Here is a 20,030-nt window from a genome sequence, read left to right on the forward strand (position 1 = left end):
TGGCAGCAAGTTGAGTTACCACACTTGGATGGAGAGTCCAGAGATTCAGATTTTCAGGTCAGTTCCCCTGCCAGCTGGCTCTGTGGGCAGGCCACTTGACCTGGATTATTTTCCTCCCATCTGCAAAATGAGGTAATTTAAGTAAGCCAGTCCTCTCAAAGACCACCAAAGAGCCAGTGGATTGATGCCTGCAGAGTCCCAGCTGAATTTGGCATTATTGTTTACCTTGCCAAGACTTTTTAGCTAAGAAGCCAAGCACAGATCTTGTTCCTTAGCTGTGAAAATTCCCTTTCAATTGCAGTGTGTGTAATATAAATTGTGAATTTTAAAAACAAGAAACCAGGTTGTATGATTATCAGTAAATATGCACAGTGTACACTGAATTGAACCACTAGGATTAAATGGTGCCAAATTCCTAAAGTTCAGCATTAGCCGAAACATTATGATACTTAATTATCTCATTATGATACTTAATTTATTTTGGTCTCTTTCACTTGAATTCTGTTAAAATTTTTTTTTTTACCTGAGGATCAAACCAAATAAACAGAAGGTTTGTTTTAAAAATTAAAGTGTGCATAGTTCTATATGGAAACTCCAGGTATATATACTATCAGATTTTTTTAAATTAAAAAACTATTTTTTAGAGCAATTTTAGGTTCACAGCAAAATTGAGTGGAAAGTGCAGAGTTCCCACGTAATCCCCTGTCATATCATAGGTTTTTAAGAATAATGCTTTTAGAATTAAAAAGGGAGAAAACGTACGTAAACCATGTTAAACTAAACCCGTTTCTGAAAAAGGATTTGTCATATTTTTACTACTTCTCTTTAATTCCTTATTAAAAAAATTTTAAAAGACTTTTGTGGTTTAATTACTTTAAAATTTCTGATGTGTAACATTCTAGTATGTTTTATCAGCTTTGAAAGTAATATAAGCAAGGTTGTAAAATCCAGTCTTTGCTGAATTTTATTTTGATGTTAGAGTACAATGAGTTTTCTATTTTGCCATTAGTCCCGAGGGCCTATGAAATAACCAGTATTAGTCCTTTACAAAAACAATCTCATTTGAGGGACATACATTTCTTGGCTTATGTGCAATATTAGAAACCTAAGAGCATCTTTACACTATGAAATGAAGTGTCATTTTTCAAATAAAAAAAAATCAAATATCCTTTTATAAATTAATGCTGTATGTGTCCTTTTGATGAACATTAGATTTTACCAAGGTAGATATCTTTCAGTGACTTTGACTTTGCATTAAAATCTACTCCTCAGCAGGTTGGCCTAAGGTCAAGTAAAACAAGACACTTTGTTGTCTGGCAGCTATTACCCAGTTTATGCCACAAGAACTATTTCAGGACAAAGTTGGGAATATCCAATATCTTCTCCTGATTGTCTCATAAACTGATATAATAGCTTTGGGCCAGACATTGAATCTTTCCAGATAACTACTTTTAAAATAGAAAAACATTGCTTAGTATTTTGGACATTTGTAAATATGGCAGTATGGCTTGACAGACCAGAGCTAATAAATCAGGCAAGCATCTTCAGGCCACTGGTCACTTCTGGCCTCCTGTGGCCTTGAAAATTGGGATGCCTCAGGTATAAAGTACTCTTGATTGCCTGCCCTGAGAAACCATGAAGAGTCCACTTGGAGAAAGGTATATTGGTTTTGGATGAGGATTTTTTTTTTCCATTCTCCCAACTCATCTGGGTTTTAGTTTGTTTGTTTTTTTTTTGTTTGTTTGTTTTATCTGTTCTTTTGTTTTACAGTATTCTATGTAAAAGCAAAAGAAAAATGTGACATCACTTGTATTATGTCATTTCTTTCCTTATAATTTATAACTTAATGTTTATCTCTGGAGCTAGGTTATAATCTCCTGAAGGTAGGCGGCCTTAGACATGTTTCTGGGAAATGAGATTTATATTATAAGAGATCCATCACACAGCTGTTGTGGAGCTGAGATGCAGTGATGTACATGGAGAACTAGCCACTCCGTGGACTCAAGGGTTCCTTCCTCACCAAGTACCAACTGCACACAGCCCTTGGGAGCACCGTGTCTCATTAATTCTTGCATTCCCTGTGACTCACAATACGATGCTATGGGCACCATCGATTGTTTCAGAGATTTGAGGAATGACAAGATGACACTGTTTAATCCCTGTGATTTGCTTAGATTTTGATCTAAATATTATTTATTTAAATAAATATGTAAATATCATGAGACGTGCATGTTTCAGCTAGAAACAGACTAAAATTTAAGCGCCTTTATAGAAAGAGAGTTTTAAAGAATCCTTTTAGGGAATTCCCCAGTGGTCCAGTGGTTAGGACTCTGCACTTTCACTGCCAAGGGCCCGGGTTCAATCTCTGGTCGGAACTAAGATCCCACAAGCCCTTTTTATATAAAGGGAATGAAAAGTATTTTTCTTCCCCTTCTTAGGACATTTATCTCTTTATGTAGCATTTCAGAAAATTTCATGTAACGGACTATGCAAGTAAAAAAAATTGTTCTTGTCTTTCTGATATGTGGACAACTTGTATTCCTTGCTCATTTGTAGTCGTGGCTTTAAATCTCTTCTTGCATGTCTTGCTTGAAGGACTGCAGTACCTTACTCAGTGGTCTCCCTGCTTTTATGGTCTCACAACACTAGTCCATCCTTCACTTGATTAAAGAGTTTACCTGAAAATCAAACTTGAGCACATCATTCTTGTTTAAAATATCCTTTGGCCTATGTTGCGTCCAAAATGGCATCTAAAACCTTAGACTCTAAAACTGGAGTCCACCATATTTCTCCAGTCTTATTTATTTCTGGACATTTTTTCCCACTTACCATGTGTTCCAGCCACAGTGAACTTCTGCCTCTTCTACAGATATGCTTTGTCCCTTATTCTTTCTTTGCACAGAAGATTTCCTTTTGCCATCCTTCCAACCATCCATCCATCCAATATGGTCATGTTTGCCAACACTGGACCATGGATTGGGAATAGAATGTTAAACAAGATAGACACTGTCCTTACATCTTGCAACTTCCCATTCATTTCTTACATGTCACACTCCTGCTCCTCCATTTAGACTCATCTTTATGTTATTTCTATTTTGAGGTCTTTCCCAGCACACCCCAAGCAGATATGTGCACTATGTTGGCCCATCACTTTATCTCTACTACAGCATTTAATTTCTTCATTCATCAAGACATTTATTGCCTACTGTGTGCAGAATCTATGCTGAAAGCTGGGGATACTGTAGTGAGCAAAGCAAATAAAAATTAAGCCCACAGCTTATACATTATGTTGTAATTATCCAACTTTCACCCTTATGAGAATGTGAATTCTTATAGGACTTTATGTATCAATAATATCTTTATATCTGAAGTACCAGCAATGCTAAAAATCCTTTGCATGATATATAATTTAAAAAATATATATAGCAAAAGTCTAAGGAGTTTTCATAATTTAATTGAGTTAAACTCTCTGTGTATGTGTATATATGTGTATTGTATATAAACATATAATACACATATGTGTATTTGCATCAGATAATTTTTTAAGGAGTAAAATTTTATGGATCTAGTTGAATTTCTCTGTTTTCCTCTGTGATTCCATACACTTGAAAAGTAACCATTACTTTAATTAAATTTCTTGATGATCAAAAAAAATAAAAACACTAAGCATATATTAAAAATAATAATAATACACATATGTGTATATATAGATTTTGTTTGTTTAGGAAGTAGAAAAATGCTAAATTTTCTATTAGCTTACAAAGAGATTAAAATGTCCAAGAAAGAATGTCCAATCATTTATTTTGATTCTTCTCAATGATTGCCTAGGCAGTGTCAATCTGTCACTTTTTAATCCTTGTTGCAATTGAATGGCAATTTTTTGTATGGTTAATTTGCAATCAGAGATTCATACTAGTTAAGTTAAAATTTCACTTAAGACATGTAGGAAGTATTTTAACCATCAGGGTAATGTGGCAAGGAACTTGGCTGTTTAAGGAAGCAGGACTCAACATTCTAAAAGTACTAGTCTTTCCTGGATTGATTACTTCATCATTCTGAAAGCTGTATAACCTCTCTGAAGTTCTTTCAGCCCGTCTTTCCTTGTTACTGTCACTGGGATAAGACCCTTGGGATGCAGACAGGATGACATGAAGCTGTTTTCCTTTCTTGCAGTTGGTGAGTTTGTAAGTGATGCCCTCCTCGTTCCCGACAAGTGCAAATTCTTACACCAGGAGAGGATGGATGTTTGTGAAACCCACCTTCACTGGCACACCGTTGCCAAAGAGGTACCAACCCATTCATTCTTTCTACTTTTAAAGTGAAGACTTCCTAGGAACTATGCACAGTGACATTTTAGAGGGTATTTGGAGGCAACAGTTGTGTTGATAAATATGTTTTTTTAATTATTATTGTTAAAAATAAAAGACTTCATGAATATTTTAAGAGGATATCTTGAGGCAACAGCTGTGTTGATAAATAAGTTATTATTATTTTAAAAACCATCCATGAGTATTTTATATTTAGATTTGTTATGTCTATGCCATGTTTTATAATTTAGAAACTACAATTTTATACTCCCTATAAACCTTAAAACATACCTTTAAATTTTTTTTTAAATTGATCTCTTGTTTTCTTTTTTCGTATACCAAGTTTTCATGATTTAACCTTTTTCTCTATTATCTGTTCGGGAACACAGTGGTAGAACAATAGCTTGTCCTGTACCAACCTGAAAGCCACAGTTAGAAAGCTCAGTTTCTAAGTTGTGCCACCCAATTTTGTATTCACTGTGCCATGCTACCACCTTCATTGATCCATAGTAGATGAGTCTATGGCACCAATTCTAAGCTTTGCTAACCCCTGCTTTTGGCAAAGCTGATAAGAGACATAAAAAAATTAGCATAAAATGTCACCTTTTGGGGGGGGCCGTGCCACCTGGCTGGTGGGATTTTAGTTCCCCCACCAGGAATCAAACCTGGGCCCTCAGCAGTGGAAGCGCAGAGTCCTAACGACTGGACCGCCAGGGAATTCCCCAAATGTCACTTTTTGATATTACTACCTTCAAAACTGCTTTGTCCCTTTAAATTTATATAGTAAATTTATATAGTTTTTTTGTAATGCGATCAAATGTCACTTTTTGATATTACTACCTTCAAAACTGCTTTGTCCCTTTAAATTTATATAGTAAATTTATATAGTTTTTTTGTAATGTGATCAGTCTCCTAGAATCAGCCTACTTTATCTAGCTCAGTGGTTCTCGAATGGGGTCAGTTTTACTCCACATCCCTTCCCAGAAACATGAGCCAATGTCTGGAGACATTATTGGCTTAAGGGGTGGTATTACTGGCATTGGTGGCCAGAGGCCAGAGCTTCTGCTAAACATTCTTCAGTGAACAGGACAGCTTTTCCTCTCCCCTTGCCCTGAAAAATGATCTGGTCCAAAATGTCAGTGATACTGAGGTTGAGAAACCCTGATCTACCTTCATTTAAACATTGAATCATAGCCTTAACGCTATTAGGCAGAAAACACCACTTAAGATTCAGCATTAATTTTGCCTTTTTTAAAATAATATGTTTTAATTTACTGGCAAATGACATTGTCTTTATATAAAAATGTTTAAGAGCAGATATTAAGAAAACAAACTAGGTAATTTAAAGCCCAGTACCCATCTGATAACCTCATTTTTCATTTCTTCTTGAGATTAAAAAATTTTTTTTTCGCTGCTAAGAAACAAATTGACTCTAATTCCTATGAGGTCAAAATACACTCTTTAAAATTTCATTGTTTACCTATGTGTGTTGAATTATCCTCTGTCACCACTGGATGCTTTCAAAGCTTTATGTTAATCTAAATGTGTGAGAATTTAGCAAATCCCAGGAAAGCAAAAGGATATTGAAGGAGAAATCTCTACTGACTTTAAGTTCTGATTCATAGCAAAGGCTAATTTCTTCTCTTCCCAGGATTGTTATTTTGGAAGTGAGCCAAGAGAGTTAGAATTTCTAGAATGTGATAGGTCTGAGGGAGAGAGGCTTCCATACATAAGAGAGGTAGAAGTGGGTTGGGGGGATATACATCACTACTTCCTGATATGCTAATGAAGCCACAAAGCACTGATTCTCTGATAACTATTCACAGTGCAGCCTCTTCTACATCTTAGCTCCCAATTAGTTTCTATTCCTATTTTTTAATTAATTTCTATAGTATAACAACACATCCTTATTAAATAAGTAACAAAGTTAAAAATTAAGGGTACCAAAAAAGCCTGTGCTAAAGAAACTCTGTTGTAAATCCCCTCAAAAAGCAAATGATTCTTTCCATTGTGAAATTGGTTTTTGATACACTGGGCCTGTGTGTTGTTATAATTGAGATTTTCTTACAGTGAAGCACATCTATTCCAGTACTCTCATTGTTTTCTCCTTACCTTTTGTAGACCTGTAGTGAGAAGAGTACCAACTTGCATGACTATGGCATGCTGCTGCCCTGTGGAATTGACAAATTCAGAGGGGTGGAGTTTGTTTGTTGCCCACTGGCCGAGGAAAGTGACAATATTGACTCAGCAGATGCAGAGGAGGATGACTCGGATGTCTGGTGGGGTGGAGCAGATACAGACTATGCAGATGGGAGGTAAGGTGGCCTTCCTGTTTGGTCTTTTGTAGGTGCCAGAACATCTAGCATATAGTTTTGTTTCTTCTATAAATCTGTCTATCTTTCTGTTTCTCATTTAAATAATCTCTGCCCACTCCTATCAGATTTTGTTGTTATGGAAAAAAAATCTAACCATGAGGTTCTGTTCTGGTTATGGCCTACCATTTAATTTTAGTATAATTGATCAGCCATCACTGAGTTAATTTGAACTATTTTATTTTAATCTCAAGAGTTGGGATCATAATTCCACTGATATTATAATAGGTCACTGGTAGTACTACAGAGAATTGCGATCTGGGTGAGTGACATGGCATTTTGTTTTGGTCTGTAATTTAGAAATTTGCAGGGGAGATTTAGGGATCATTTCATCACTGATTAGCTAAATCTGAATTTTTGTTAAGAAAGGTTTGATTTTGTTTCTGTTATTGTGGGTTTTTGTTTTTTTGTTTTTGTGGGGTTTTTGTGTTTTGTCATCTTTTCCCATATAAATGAACTCAGAGGCAAACTTAAACATTTGCTAAAGTTCTTTAACTGGGAGGGACCTTCAAGATGGCAGAGGAGTAAGACCTGGAGATCACCTTCCTCCCCACAAATACATCAGAAATACATCTACATGTGGAACAACTCCTAGAGAACACCTACTGAATGCTGGCAGAAGACCTCAGACCTCCCAAAAGGCAAGAAACTCCCCACGTACCTGGGTAGGGCAAAAGAAAAAACAAGAAACAGACACAAAAGAATAGGGACACGACCTGCCCTCGGGGAGGGAGCTGTGAAGGAGGAAACATTTCCACACACTGGGAAGGCCCTTCACTGGCAGAGACGGGGGTGGGTGGGGGTGGGTGGGGGGGAAGCTTCAGAGCCACGGAGGACAGCGCAACAACAGGGGTGCAGAGGGCAAAGCACAGAGATTCCTGCACAGAGGATCTGCCGACCAGCAATCACCAGCCAGAGATACTTGTCTGCCCAGGCGCCTGTGCAGGTGGTAGCTGGGAGCTGAGGCTCGGGCTTCGGAGGTCAGATCCCAGGGAGAGGACTGGGAATGGCTGCGTGAATACAGCCTGAAGGGGTTAGTGCACCACGGCAAGCCGGGAGGGAGCCCAGGAAAAAGTCTGGAAATGCCTAAGAGGCAAGAGACCATTGTTTCAGAGTGCGTGAGGAGAGGGGATTCAGAGCACCGCCTAAACAAGCTCCACAGACGGGCGCGAGCCACGGCTATCAGCGCGGACCACAGAGACGGGCATGAGATGCTAAGCCTGCTGCTGCAGCCACCAAGAAGCCTGTGTGCAAGCACAGGTCACTCTCCACACCTCCCCTCCTGGGAGCCCATGCAACCCACCACAGCCAGGGTCCCATGACCCAGAGACAACTTCCCCAGGAGATCACACGGTGTGCCAGGGGCTGGTGCAATGTCATGCCAGCCTCTGCCACAGCAGGCTCACCCCACATTCTGTACCCCTCCTTCCCCCTGGCCTGAGTGAGCCAGACCCACTAATCAGCTGCTCCTGTAACCCCATCCTGTCTGGGCAGAGAACAGACGCCCTCAGGTGACCTACACGCAGAGGGAGTGCCAAATCCAAAGCTGAACCCCAGGACCTGTGCGAACAAAGAAGAGAAAGGGAAATCTCTCCCAGCAGCCTCAGGAGCAACAGATTAAATCTCCACAACCAAATTGATGTACCCTGCATCTGTGGAATACCTGAATAGACAACGAATCATCCCAAAACTGAGGCAGTGGACTTTGGGAGCAGCTATAAATGGGATTTACTTTCTGCATCTAATTTGTTTCTGGTTTTATGTTTATCTTAGTTTACTATTTAGAGCTTATTATCATTGTTTGATTTCTCTATTGATTTGGTTGCCCTCTTCTCTTTTATTTTATATATATATATTTTTTTTCCTTTTTCACTTTTTCCGAGCATGTATGCTTTTTTGTATGATTTTGTCTGTATAGCTTGGCTTTTACCATTTGTCCTAGGATTCTGTCTGTCCATTTTCATTTCTTTTTTTTTTTTTAAGTATAGTTTTTAGCCCTTGTTATCATTGGTGGATTTGTTTCTTAGTTTGGTTGCTCTCTTCTTTCTTACCTGTTTTTTTAATCTTTCATAATTTTTTTTATTTTTTTATTTTAAGAATTTTATTTACTTTATTTTACTTTTTTCTTTCTTTCTTTATCTTTTTTCTCCCTTTTCTTCTGAGCCGTGTGACTGCCAGGGGCTTGGTGCTCTGGCTGGGTGTCAGGCCTGAGCCTCTGAGTTGGGGGAGGCAAGTTCAGGATGTTGGTCCACCAGAGACCTCCCGGCTGCACATAATATCAAACACTGAAACCTCTCTCAGAGATCTCCATCTCAATGCTAAGACACAGCTCCACTCAATGACCAGCAAGCTACAGTGCTCAACACCCTATGGCAAACAACTAGCAAGACAGAACACAACCCCACCCATTAGCAGAGAGGCTGCGTAAAATCATAATAAGGTCACAGACACCCCAAAACATACCACCAGACGCTATTCTGCCTGCCAGAAAGATACTATCCAGCCTCTTCCACCAGAACACAGGCACCAGTTCCCTACAATAGAAAGACAACACAACCCAATGAATCAACCTTACACATTGGGGGCAGCCTAATACATACACATTGGGGGGCACCCAAAATAACGTGAACTACGAACCTGCAGCCTGCAAAAAGGAGAGCCCGAACACAGTAAGTTGAGGGAAATGAGAAGACCGAGAAATACACAGCAGATGAAGGAGCAAGGTAAAAATCCACCAGACCAAAAAATGAAGAGGAAATAAGCAGCCTACCTGAAAAAGAATTCAGAGTAATGAGAGTAAATATAATCCAAAATCTTGGAAATAGAATGGAGAAAATACAAGAAATATTTAACAAGGACCTAGAAGACCTAAAGAGCAAACAAACAATCATGAACAACACAATAAATGAAATTGAAAATTCTCTAGAAGTAATCAGTAGCAGAATAACTGAGACAGAAAATGGATAAGTGACCTGGAGATAAAATAGTGGAAACAACTACTGCAGAGCAAAATAAAGAAAAAAGAATGAAAAGAGTTGAGGACAGTCTCAGAGACCTCTGGGACAACATTAAACGCATCAACATTCAAACTATAGGTGTCCCAGAAGAAGAAGACAAAAAGAAAGGGACTGAGAAAATACTTGAAGAGATTATACTTGAAAACTTCTCTAATATGGGAAAGGAAATAGTCAATCAACTCCAGGAAGTGCAGAGAGTCCCACACATGTTAAATCCCAGGAGAAACACACCAAGACACATATTAATCAAACTATCAAAAATTAAATACAAAGAAAAAATATTAAAAGCATCAAGGGAAAAGCAACAAATAACATACAAGACAATCCCCATAAGGTTAACAGCTGATCTTTCAGCAGAAACTCTGCAAGCCAGAAGGGAGTGGCAGGACATATTTAAAGAAATGAAAGGGAAAAACCTACAACCAAGATTACTCTATCCAGCAAGGATCTCATTCAGATTCGATGGAGAAATGAAAACTTTTACAGACAAGCAAAAGCTAAGAGATTTCAGCACCACCAAACCTGCTTTACAACAAATGCTAAAGGAACTTCTCTAGGCAGAAAACACAAGAGAAGGAAAAGCCCTACAATAATAAACCCAAAACAATTAAGAAAATGGTAATAGGCACATACATGCATTAATTACCTTAAATGTAAATGGATTAACTGCGCCAACCAAAAGACATAGACTGGCTGAATGGATACAAAAACAAGACCCATATATATGCTGTCTAGAAAAGACCCACTTCAGACCTAGGGAAACATACAGACTGGAAGTGAGGAGATGGAAAAAGATATTCCATGCAAATGGAAATCAAAAGAAAGCTGGAGTAGCAATTCTCATATTAGACAAAATAGACATTAAAATAAAGACTATTACAAGAGACAAAGAAGGACACTATATAATAATCAAAAGATCAATTCAAGAAGAAGAAATAACAATTGTAAATATTTATGCACCCCACATAGGAGCACCTCAATACATACGGCAAAAGCTAACAGCCGTATAAATAAATAAAAGGGGAAATGGACAGTAACACAGTCATAGTAGGGGACTTTAACACCCCACTTTCACAAAATGACAGATCATCCAAAATGAAAATAAGTAAGGAAACACAGGCTTTAAATAATACATTAAACAAGATGGACTTAATTGGTATTTATTGGACATTCCATCCAAAAACAACAGAATACATTTTATTCTCAAGTGCTCATGTAACATTCTCCAGGTTAGATCATATCTTGGGTTACAAATCAAGCCTTGGTAAATTTAAGAAATTGAAATCATATTAAGTATCTTTGCCGAACACAATGCTGTGAGACTAGATATCAATTACAGGGAAAAAATCGTAAAAAATACAGACACATGGAGGCTAAAAAATACACTGCTAAATAACCAAGAGATCACGGTAGAAATCAAAGAGGATATCAAAAAATACCTAGAGACAAATGAAAATGAAATCATGATGACCCAAAACCTATGGGATGCAGCAAAAGCAGTTCTAAGAGGGAAGTTTGTAGCAATACAATCCTACCTCAAGAAACAAGAAAAATCTCCAGTAAACAACCTAACCTTACACCTAAAGCAATTGGAGAAAGAAGAAGAAAAAACCCCAAAGTTAGCAGTAGGAAAGAAATCATAAAGATCAGATCAGAAATAAATGAAAAAGAAATGAAGGAAATGATAGCAAAGATCAATAAAACTAAAAGCCGGTTCTTGGAGAAAGTAAAATTGATCAACCATTAGCCAGACTCATCAAGACAAAAAGGGAGAAGACTCAAATCAATAGAATTAGAAATGAAAAGGGTGAAGTAACAATGGAATCAGCAGAAATACAAAGGATCATGAGAGATTCCTACAAGCAACTCTATGCCAATAAAATGGACAACCTGGAGGAAGTGGACAAATTCTTAGAAAAGCACTAACTTCTGAGACTGAACCAGGAAGAAATTGAACATATAAACTGACCAATCACAAACACCAAAATTGAGACTGTGATTAAAAATCTTCCAACAAACAAAAGCCCAGGACCAGATGGCTCCACAGGCAACTTCTATCAAACATTTAGAGAAGAGCTAACACCTATCCTTCTCAAACTCTTCCAAAATATAGCAGATGGAGGAACACTTCCATACTCATTCTAAGAAGCCACTATAGCCCTGATACCAAAACCAGTCAAAGATGTCACAGAGAAAGAAAACTACAGGCCAATATCTGTGATGAACATAGATGCAAAACTCCTCAACAAAATACTAGCAAATAGAATCCAAAAGCACATTAAAAGGATCATACACCATGATCAAGTGGGGTTTATCCCAGATAGTAAGGATTCTTCAATATACATAAATCAATCAATGTGATAAACCATATTAACTAAGTGAAAGAGAAAAACCATATGATCATCTCAATAGCTTCAGAAAAAGCTTTCAACAAAATTTGAGCACCCATTTATGATAAAAACGCTCCAGAACGTATGCATAGAGGGAACTTACCTCAACATAATAAAGGCCATATATGACAAACCCACAGCCAACATCCTTCTCAATGGTGAAAAACTGAAACCATTTGCACTAAGATCAAGAACAAGACAAGGTTGCCCACTCTCACCACTATTATTCAACATAGTTTTGGAATTTTTAGCCATAGAATTCAGAGAAGAAAAAGAAATAAGAGAAATCCAAATCGGGAAAGAAGAAGTAAAACTGTCCCTGTTTGCAGATGGCATGGTACTATACATAGAGAATCCTAAAGATGCTCCCAGAAAACTACTAGAGCTAATCAATGAATTTGGTAGACTAGCAGGATACAAAATTAATGCACAGAAATCTCTTGCATTTCTATATACTAATGATGAGAAATCTGAAAGAGAAATTAAGGAAACACTCCCATTTACCATTGCAACAGAAAGGCTAAAATACCTAGGAATAAACCTACCTAAGGGTACAAAAGACCTGTATGCAGAAAAGTATAAGACACTCATGAAAGAAATTACAAATGATACAAACAGAGGGAGAGTTATACCATGTTCTTGGATTGGAAGAATCAACATTGTGAAAATGCCTCTACTACCCGAAGCAATATACTGATTCAGTGCAAGCCCTATCAAACTACCAATGGCATTTTTCAGAGAACTAGAACAAAAAATTTCAAAATTTGTATGGAAACACAAATGACCCCAAATAGCCAAAGCAATCTTGAGAAAGAAAAATGGAGCTGGAGGAATCAGGCTTCCTGCCTTCAGACTATACTACAAAGCTACAGTACTCAAGACAGAATGGTACTGGCAGAAAAACAGAAATATAGATCAATGGAAAAGGATAGAAAGCCTAGAGATTAACGCACGCACATATGGTCACCTTTGTTTTCATAAAGGAGGCAAGAATATACAATGGAGAAAAGACAGCCTCTTCAGTAAATGATGCTGGGAAGACTGGACAGCCACATGTAAAAGAATGAAATTAGAACACTCCCTAACACCATACACAAAAATAACTCAAAATGGATGAAAGACCTAAATGTAAGGCCAGACACTATAACTCTTAGAGGAAAACATAGGCAGAACACTCTATGACATAAATCACAGCAAGATCCTTTTTGGCCCACCTCCTACAGAAATGGAAATAAAAACAAAAATAAACAAATGGGACCTAATGAAACTTAAAAGCTTTTGCACAGCAAAGGAAACCATAAATAAGATGAAAAGACGACCCTCAGAATGGGAGACAATATTTGCAAATGAAGCAACTGACAAAAGATTAATCTCCACAATTTACAAATAGCTCATGCAGCTCAATACCAAACAAGCAAACAACCCAATCCAAAAATGGGCAGAAGACCTAAATAGACATTTCTTCAAAGAAGATATACAGTTTGCCAACAAACATGTGAAAGGATGCTCAACATCATTAATCATTAGATAAATACAAATCAAAACGACAATGAGGTATCACCTCAGACTGGTCAGAATGCCCAACATCAAAATATCTACAAACAATAAATGCTGGAGAGGCTGTAGAGAAAAGGGAACCCTCTTGCACTGTTGGTGGGATTGGAAACTGATACAGTCACTATGGAGAACAGTATGGAGGTTCCTTAAAAACTAGAAATAGAACTACCATACGACCTAGCAATCCCACTACTGGGCATATACCCTGAGCAAACCATAACTCAAAAAGTCATGTACCACAGCGTTCATTGCAGCTCTATTTACAATAGCCAGGTCATGGAAGCAACCTAAGTGGCCATTGACAGATGAATGCATAAAGAAAATGTGGCACATATATGCAATGGAATATTACTCAGCCATAAAAAGAAACAAAATTGAGTTATCTGTAGTGAGGTGGATGGACCTAGAGTCTGTCATATAGAGTCAAGTAAGTCAGAAAGAGAAAAACAAATACCATATGCTCACACAAATATATATGGAATCTAAAAAAAAAAAAAAAAAGGTTCTGAAGAACCTAGGGACAGGACAGGAATAAAGATGCAGATGTAGAGAATTCACTTGAGGACACAGGGAGGGGGAAAGTTAATCTGGGATGAAGTGAGAGAGTGGCATGGACATATATACACGACCAAATATAAAATAGATAGCTAGTGGGAAGCAGCTGCATAGCACAGGTGCTTTGTTTCCACCCAGAGGGTGGGATACAGGGGTGGGATACAGGGGTGGGAGGTAGACACAAGAGGGAGGAGATATGGGGATATATGTATACGTATAGGTGATTCACTTTGTAATAAAGCAGAAACTATCACGCCATTTTAAAGCAATTATAGTCCAATAAAGATGTTTAAAAAAAAGTTCTTTGTCTGGTTTTGTGATTTTTAAGAAATATATTTTCGCCTCTTTTTCTTTGGAATCTTAATCCCATAACTTATAGACTCTTTTTTTTAATTAAAGGCAAACATTTATATTCAGATCATAAAATTTTAAAATCAGCAACTTTTGGTTAGAAAGGCCATCTGGTTCAGCCATCAGTTTCATCCTATCTCCTCCCCCAAAGGTGATGATGACATATCACTTCACTTTTTCTTTCAGTATTTTCTCAGATGTTTCCTAGTGTTACAGATTTCCAAATAAAACATTAAATATGAATTGTAAGACTTATAATAATTAATAAAGTTTTCTGATTTTTATATAGTCAGGCACAGATTTTTTAATAGCATTTTGTAGAATTTTAAAAATAATTGTACAGAAGTACAATCTATTTTACAAATATATAAGAATCTATGTATACTGAGGTACCCTAGTTTTTATTTCTTATCAGTTAATAGTACAGGCTTCTTCTCTCGTGGCTCTTGCCCAATTTTATCATGACTCTCTTGTTTGTTAAGCTCTTTTGTGTTTCCTCATTATGCAGTTTAGAAAAATTGAGTTTAACGTGGCAAGCATAAAGCTAAACAAACAAATTCTAAAGATCGGGAGAAAGAAATAAGGCATAAGTTAACTGTGTGCTTACAATATTTCTTTATGTTTCTAAGAGATGAAAGTTAAATAGTATAAATTCTTCTCCTCCCGTGGCAGGAAACATCAGTGAGAGCAGGACTGGCCAGTGGGAAATCTTCTGAGCATTGCATTCTGGCCCACAGCTGGTCCCCTCACCTGTGTTCCACATGCCAGTTGTAGAAATGTCCATTTTTTTTTTTGTTTAATTGCCACTTTGTCTAAAAGTTGGAGTTGCTTACTTATTATTTTTATAACTTTTTCATATTATTCCTCAGTCATATCTGGATTTGAAAGTTTAAGGGTGACTTATTGAAATCCTTCTTGTCTTGTCCCCGGGGCTCTTACTATATGATGCCAATGCAATCAGTATTAAAAAGGAAATTTGAGGTTGTTCAGCCATTTTCTTTATTCCGGTCTGTTGGATACTTGATCACTTGTTACTGAATTGACTCTGTACTTAGTAAACAACCCAAATAATGGTGAGTAAACCAAGAAAGCTCAATGACTGCTGTTAAAATCATATGGAGCTAGGTGTGTACTTGTAACCCTGTATCAAGGTTAGTGACCAGCCATTCATGATGATTTATATACGAGGGACTTTTACAATTAAAAATGGGTATTTGTGCTTTACCTGAGAGTGACAGACTTTTGTCAGGCCCTCCTCTGCAATTAACATATCTTTTGTGTCTTTTAAAACCTACTTTTTATTGGGAATAGATTTCAATGTGTCTTGATCTTTTCCTCCTACACTCCTTCCAACTTACCGACCTAATTGAAAGCATTACTAACATCATATCTTATGAAATCGTTCTCAGTGGCCCTTTCTTTTCCTACACCCTGTCTCACCATTCCTGGTAAGAGACCCACAGGGCTTCCCGTTCTGGCCTCAAGTCCCTCATTTATTTATTACCATCAGCCAGTAACTGTACCTTCTTTTATACCCATATCTCTGGTTATACGACTACTATATGCCTTCTTTGTTACAATCACCAAACTATAGGACACTAGTATATTGTTCTTTAACACTTTTTTTTCTTTTAATTTATTACATTACCTATTACTCGGGCAACTACACAATTTGTTATTCAAACCAAATTTGACACTAGGACCACAGTCTTAACTAAAGGACTTAGACAAAACCAGGTCATATGGTCACCTTGCCTATTTCTGTTTTCAGTTATATCACTGTTCAAATTGACATTCAGTTGAAACGTAGATGGCTTTTCCTAGTCACCTTCATTTATGTGCCATTTCTGCTGTCTGCAATAGTCATCCTTGAACTCTGTCATCACTAAGAAATGCTGCACCTACAGGGTTTCCAGATTCGACAGTACTCTCTAAATATGATCTGATCTTAGACCTATGACACTAATTATGTCCTACTGATTTCACCTCCCCAATTCAGTCTTTTAGTCCATTATCCTCTTTCTTTTTTTGGTTCTTTCTGACCAGGATGGACCCAATGGATAACCATTTTTACATACTCATTTGAATATCCTGGACTTATTGATACCCTTCACATTTTCTAAAGATATTTTCATCAGTCCTCCATATTTGGGAGAAATTAATTTCTCCCTTTAACTGCTTCTTAGTTTTCTAAGGTTGATGTATCATGTCATATAACCCCACCAGTTAATTCCATTTCTTATTCATGCTGTAACATCAGCTGGGATCTTAATGTTACTAGATACACCGAATTATCACTATTTGATGACCTATCACCTTCCACATAGCAATTGATCCAAGCCAACTCCATTCTCCTTGGTTCCTAGCGTCACTCTCCTTCATGCTCCTGAAATGACCCCTTCACAGTCATCGGTCATCCATTGTGAATTTCTGCATTGTGGTATCTGCGATTGAGTAGGTGCTTGGTACATGTTTGTTGAATAAATTAATGAATTTTCTCCTCTACCTCAACATCTCTTTCTACCTTCCTCTATCTCTTGGTTCCCCATCATCCCTTTTATGATTATGTTATATCTACATACTTGATCACCTCCACTTCCTGTCTTGGATTTTTAAAAATTTATTCAAGATTATTTTTTTCGAGTAATTTTAGGTTTACAGCAAAATTGAACAGAAGGTACAGAGATTTCCTGTATACCCCCCTGCCCCCACACGTGCATAGCCTCCCCCATCGTCATTATCACCACCAGAGTGGTACATGTGTTAACAATCAATGAACCTGCATTGACCCATCATTATCACCCGAAGTCCATAGTTCACTTTAGGGTTCACTTCTGATATTGTACAATGGGTTTGGACAAATGTGTGATGACATGCATCTATCATTATAAGTGTCACACATGCATAGCCTCCCCCATTGTCATTATCACCACCAGAGTGGTACACGTGTTAACAATCAGTGAACCTGCATTGACACATCATTATCACCCAAAGTCCATAGTTCACTTTAGGGTTCACTTCTGATATTGTACAAATGGGTTTGGACAAATGTGTGATGACATGTATCTATCACTGTAAGTGTCACACGTGCATAGCCTCCCCCATTGTCATTATCACCACCAGATGGTACATGTGTTAACAATCAATTAACCTGCATTGACACATCATTATCACCCAAAGTCCATAGTTCACTTTAGGGTTCACTTCTGATATTGTACAAATGGGTTTGGACAAATGTGTGATGACATGCATCTATCATTCTAAGTGCCATACAGAGTATTTTCACTAAAAATCCTCTGTGTTCCACCTATTCATTTCTCCCAACCTCCCAAACCCTGGCAACCACTGATTTTTTTATTGTCTTCATAGTTTAACCTTTTCCAGAATATCATATAGTTGAAATTGTACAGTATGTAGCCCTTTGTTGTGTTCTTCCACTTACTAATAAGCATTTAAGGTTCCTCCATGTCTTTTCATGGCTTGATAGCTCATTTCTTTTTAGTGAGGATTAATATTCCATTGTCTGGGTCTACACAGTTTATTTATCTGTTCACCTACTGAAGGACACCTTTGTTGCTTCCAAGTTTTGGCAATTGTGAGTAAACATCTGTGTGCAGGTTTTTGTGTGACTCTAAGTTTTCAACTCCTTTGGGTAAATATTAAGGAGCTCAGTTGCTGGATCACATGGTAAGAGTCTGTTTAGTTTTATAAGAAACTAACAAACTGTCTAACAAGTGGCTGTACCATTCTGCCTTCCCACCAGTAATGAATGAGAGCTTCTGTTGCTCCACACCCTTGCCAGCATTTGGTGTCATCCGTGTGCTGGATTTTGGCCATTCTAATAGGTGTGTAGTGGTATCTCACTGTTTTAATTTGCATTTCCCTGATGATACATGATGTGGGGTATCTTTTCTTATTTACCATCCACATAGCCATTCTTTTATTTTCAGTCGCCCTTGTCATTTGCTCCTCCACCTCTACCTGCAACCGTGCTGTTTTCCTGAACTGCCACTTCCTGAGTTCAGACCATCATTTACCTCCTACTAGACTAACTTCTCTGATTACTCCTTACTACATCAATGCCTTATTTTCTTCTGTTACCCTTGTACTTTCTTGTGTTCTTATAGGACCTTGACTTCTATTCCCATCCCTTGGAATTCATTCTTCTTGCCCCACAAGCCTTTGTTTACTCTTTTCCCAGGAATACTCCACACCTTAGTAATGTTTCTATCTTGCATTTTCAATCCTATTGACACTTGCTGGGAAAGAGTGATGGTTCCTGCTGTCTATAGAAAAGTCTAAATTACCCAGAAGGGTATTTAGAACTCTTATTACTTGGCTCCAGCCTGCATTTTAGCCTTACACTAAACTTTGGGGGTTTCATTTGCCTTAAATGAAACCCCCAAACCCTTGGCCATTTTCTTTCTCTGAGCTTTTGTTTTCACTTCTCTGCCCCTTTTGAAAATGTATTTCTTTTTTGTCAAACGGTGTTAATGTACCACAAAGACATTTGTCAATTCTAAGTTGCTACATCTTATCAGGACGTGTAAAATCCTATGTATTCTTTTTTAATAGGCAGTGTATTAGAGTTATGTTAGATAGCTTTGACCTTTTTTTTTTTTTTTTTGGCTGCGTTGGATCTTCGTTGCTGCATGAGGGCTTTCTCTAGTTGCAGCGAGCGGGGGCTACTCGTCATTGCAGTGTGTGAGCTTCTCATTGCAGTGACTTCTCTTATTGCAGAGCACAGGATCTAGGCACACGGGCTTCAGTAGTTGTGGCTCGCGGGCTCTAGAGTGCAGGCTCAGTAGTTGTGGTTCACGGGCTTAGTTGCTCCACTGCATGTGGGTCTTCCTGGACCAGGGCTTGAACCCGTGTCCACTGTTCCACCAGGGAAGTCCAAATCCTATGTATTTTTTAATGCTTCCCCAAAAAGATACCTCCTTTACAAGTCTTCTCCTTGAAATACTCTTTCTTCTCCTACCCTTGCTCTTCCTTTGTATTCTTTAATTTATACTGTGATTTCTCTTCCAATTAATTGTCATCATTTCTCCTTTTATCTGCTAGGATTCAAACTGCAGATTATGTACAGATATATTTTGCACATTGGTCTTTAAGAAATATTGGCCGAATTGAATTGTTTATTTTTTTTTAATTTTTCATAGCTTTTGGTAATGATTTTATGGTCCATAAATGGATGTTACAGAATCTCTTGTGTTTTAGCTTAGATCTATCCCATAGAAATATAATATGAGCCACATAATGTATTTTTTACACTTTCTAATAGCTACTGTCAAAATAGTAAAAATAGTAAAAATAGTAAAAATTTATTTCATCCAATATATTCAAAATATTATTTCAACATGTAACCAATATGAAATAGTTATCTATGAGATACTTCACAATCTTTTCCGTTTGTTTCTTTCATACAAGGTCCTCAAAGTTAGCACATATTTTACACCTACAGACCATCTCATTGTCATT

The 20,030-nt window shown here is 37.5% G+C and overlaps 1 protein-coding gene across 4 annotated transcripts in view; it reads left to right on the forward strand.

Annotated features, from left to right (window-relative positions):
- The window catches only part of APP (amyloid beta precursor protein), a 286,033-nt gene that overhangs the window by 106,764 nt on the left and 159,239 nt on the right, over positions 1-20,030 (forward strand). For all 4 annotated transcript variants that reach the window (XM_081235728.1, XM_081235729.1, XM_081235726.1 and 1 more), the window contains exons 4-5: positions 4,174-4,286; positions 6,429-6,622. In XM_081235728.1, the coding sequence (XP_081091854.1) occupies positions 4,174-4,286; positions 6,429-6,622 (307 nt within the window). The remainder of the gene's footprint in view (positions 1-4,173; positions 4,287-6,428; positions 6,623-20,030) is intronic.

This window comes from Mesoplodon bidens (assembly GCF_964165515.1).
Source record: "Mesoplodon bidens genome assembly, chromosome: 5".
NCBI lineage: Eukaryota > Metazoa > Chordata > Mammalia > Artiodactyla > Ziphiidae > Mesoplodon > Mesoplodon bidens.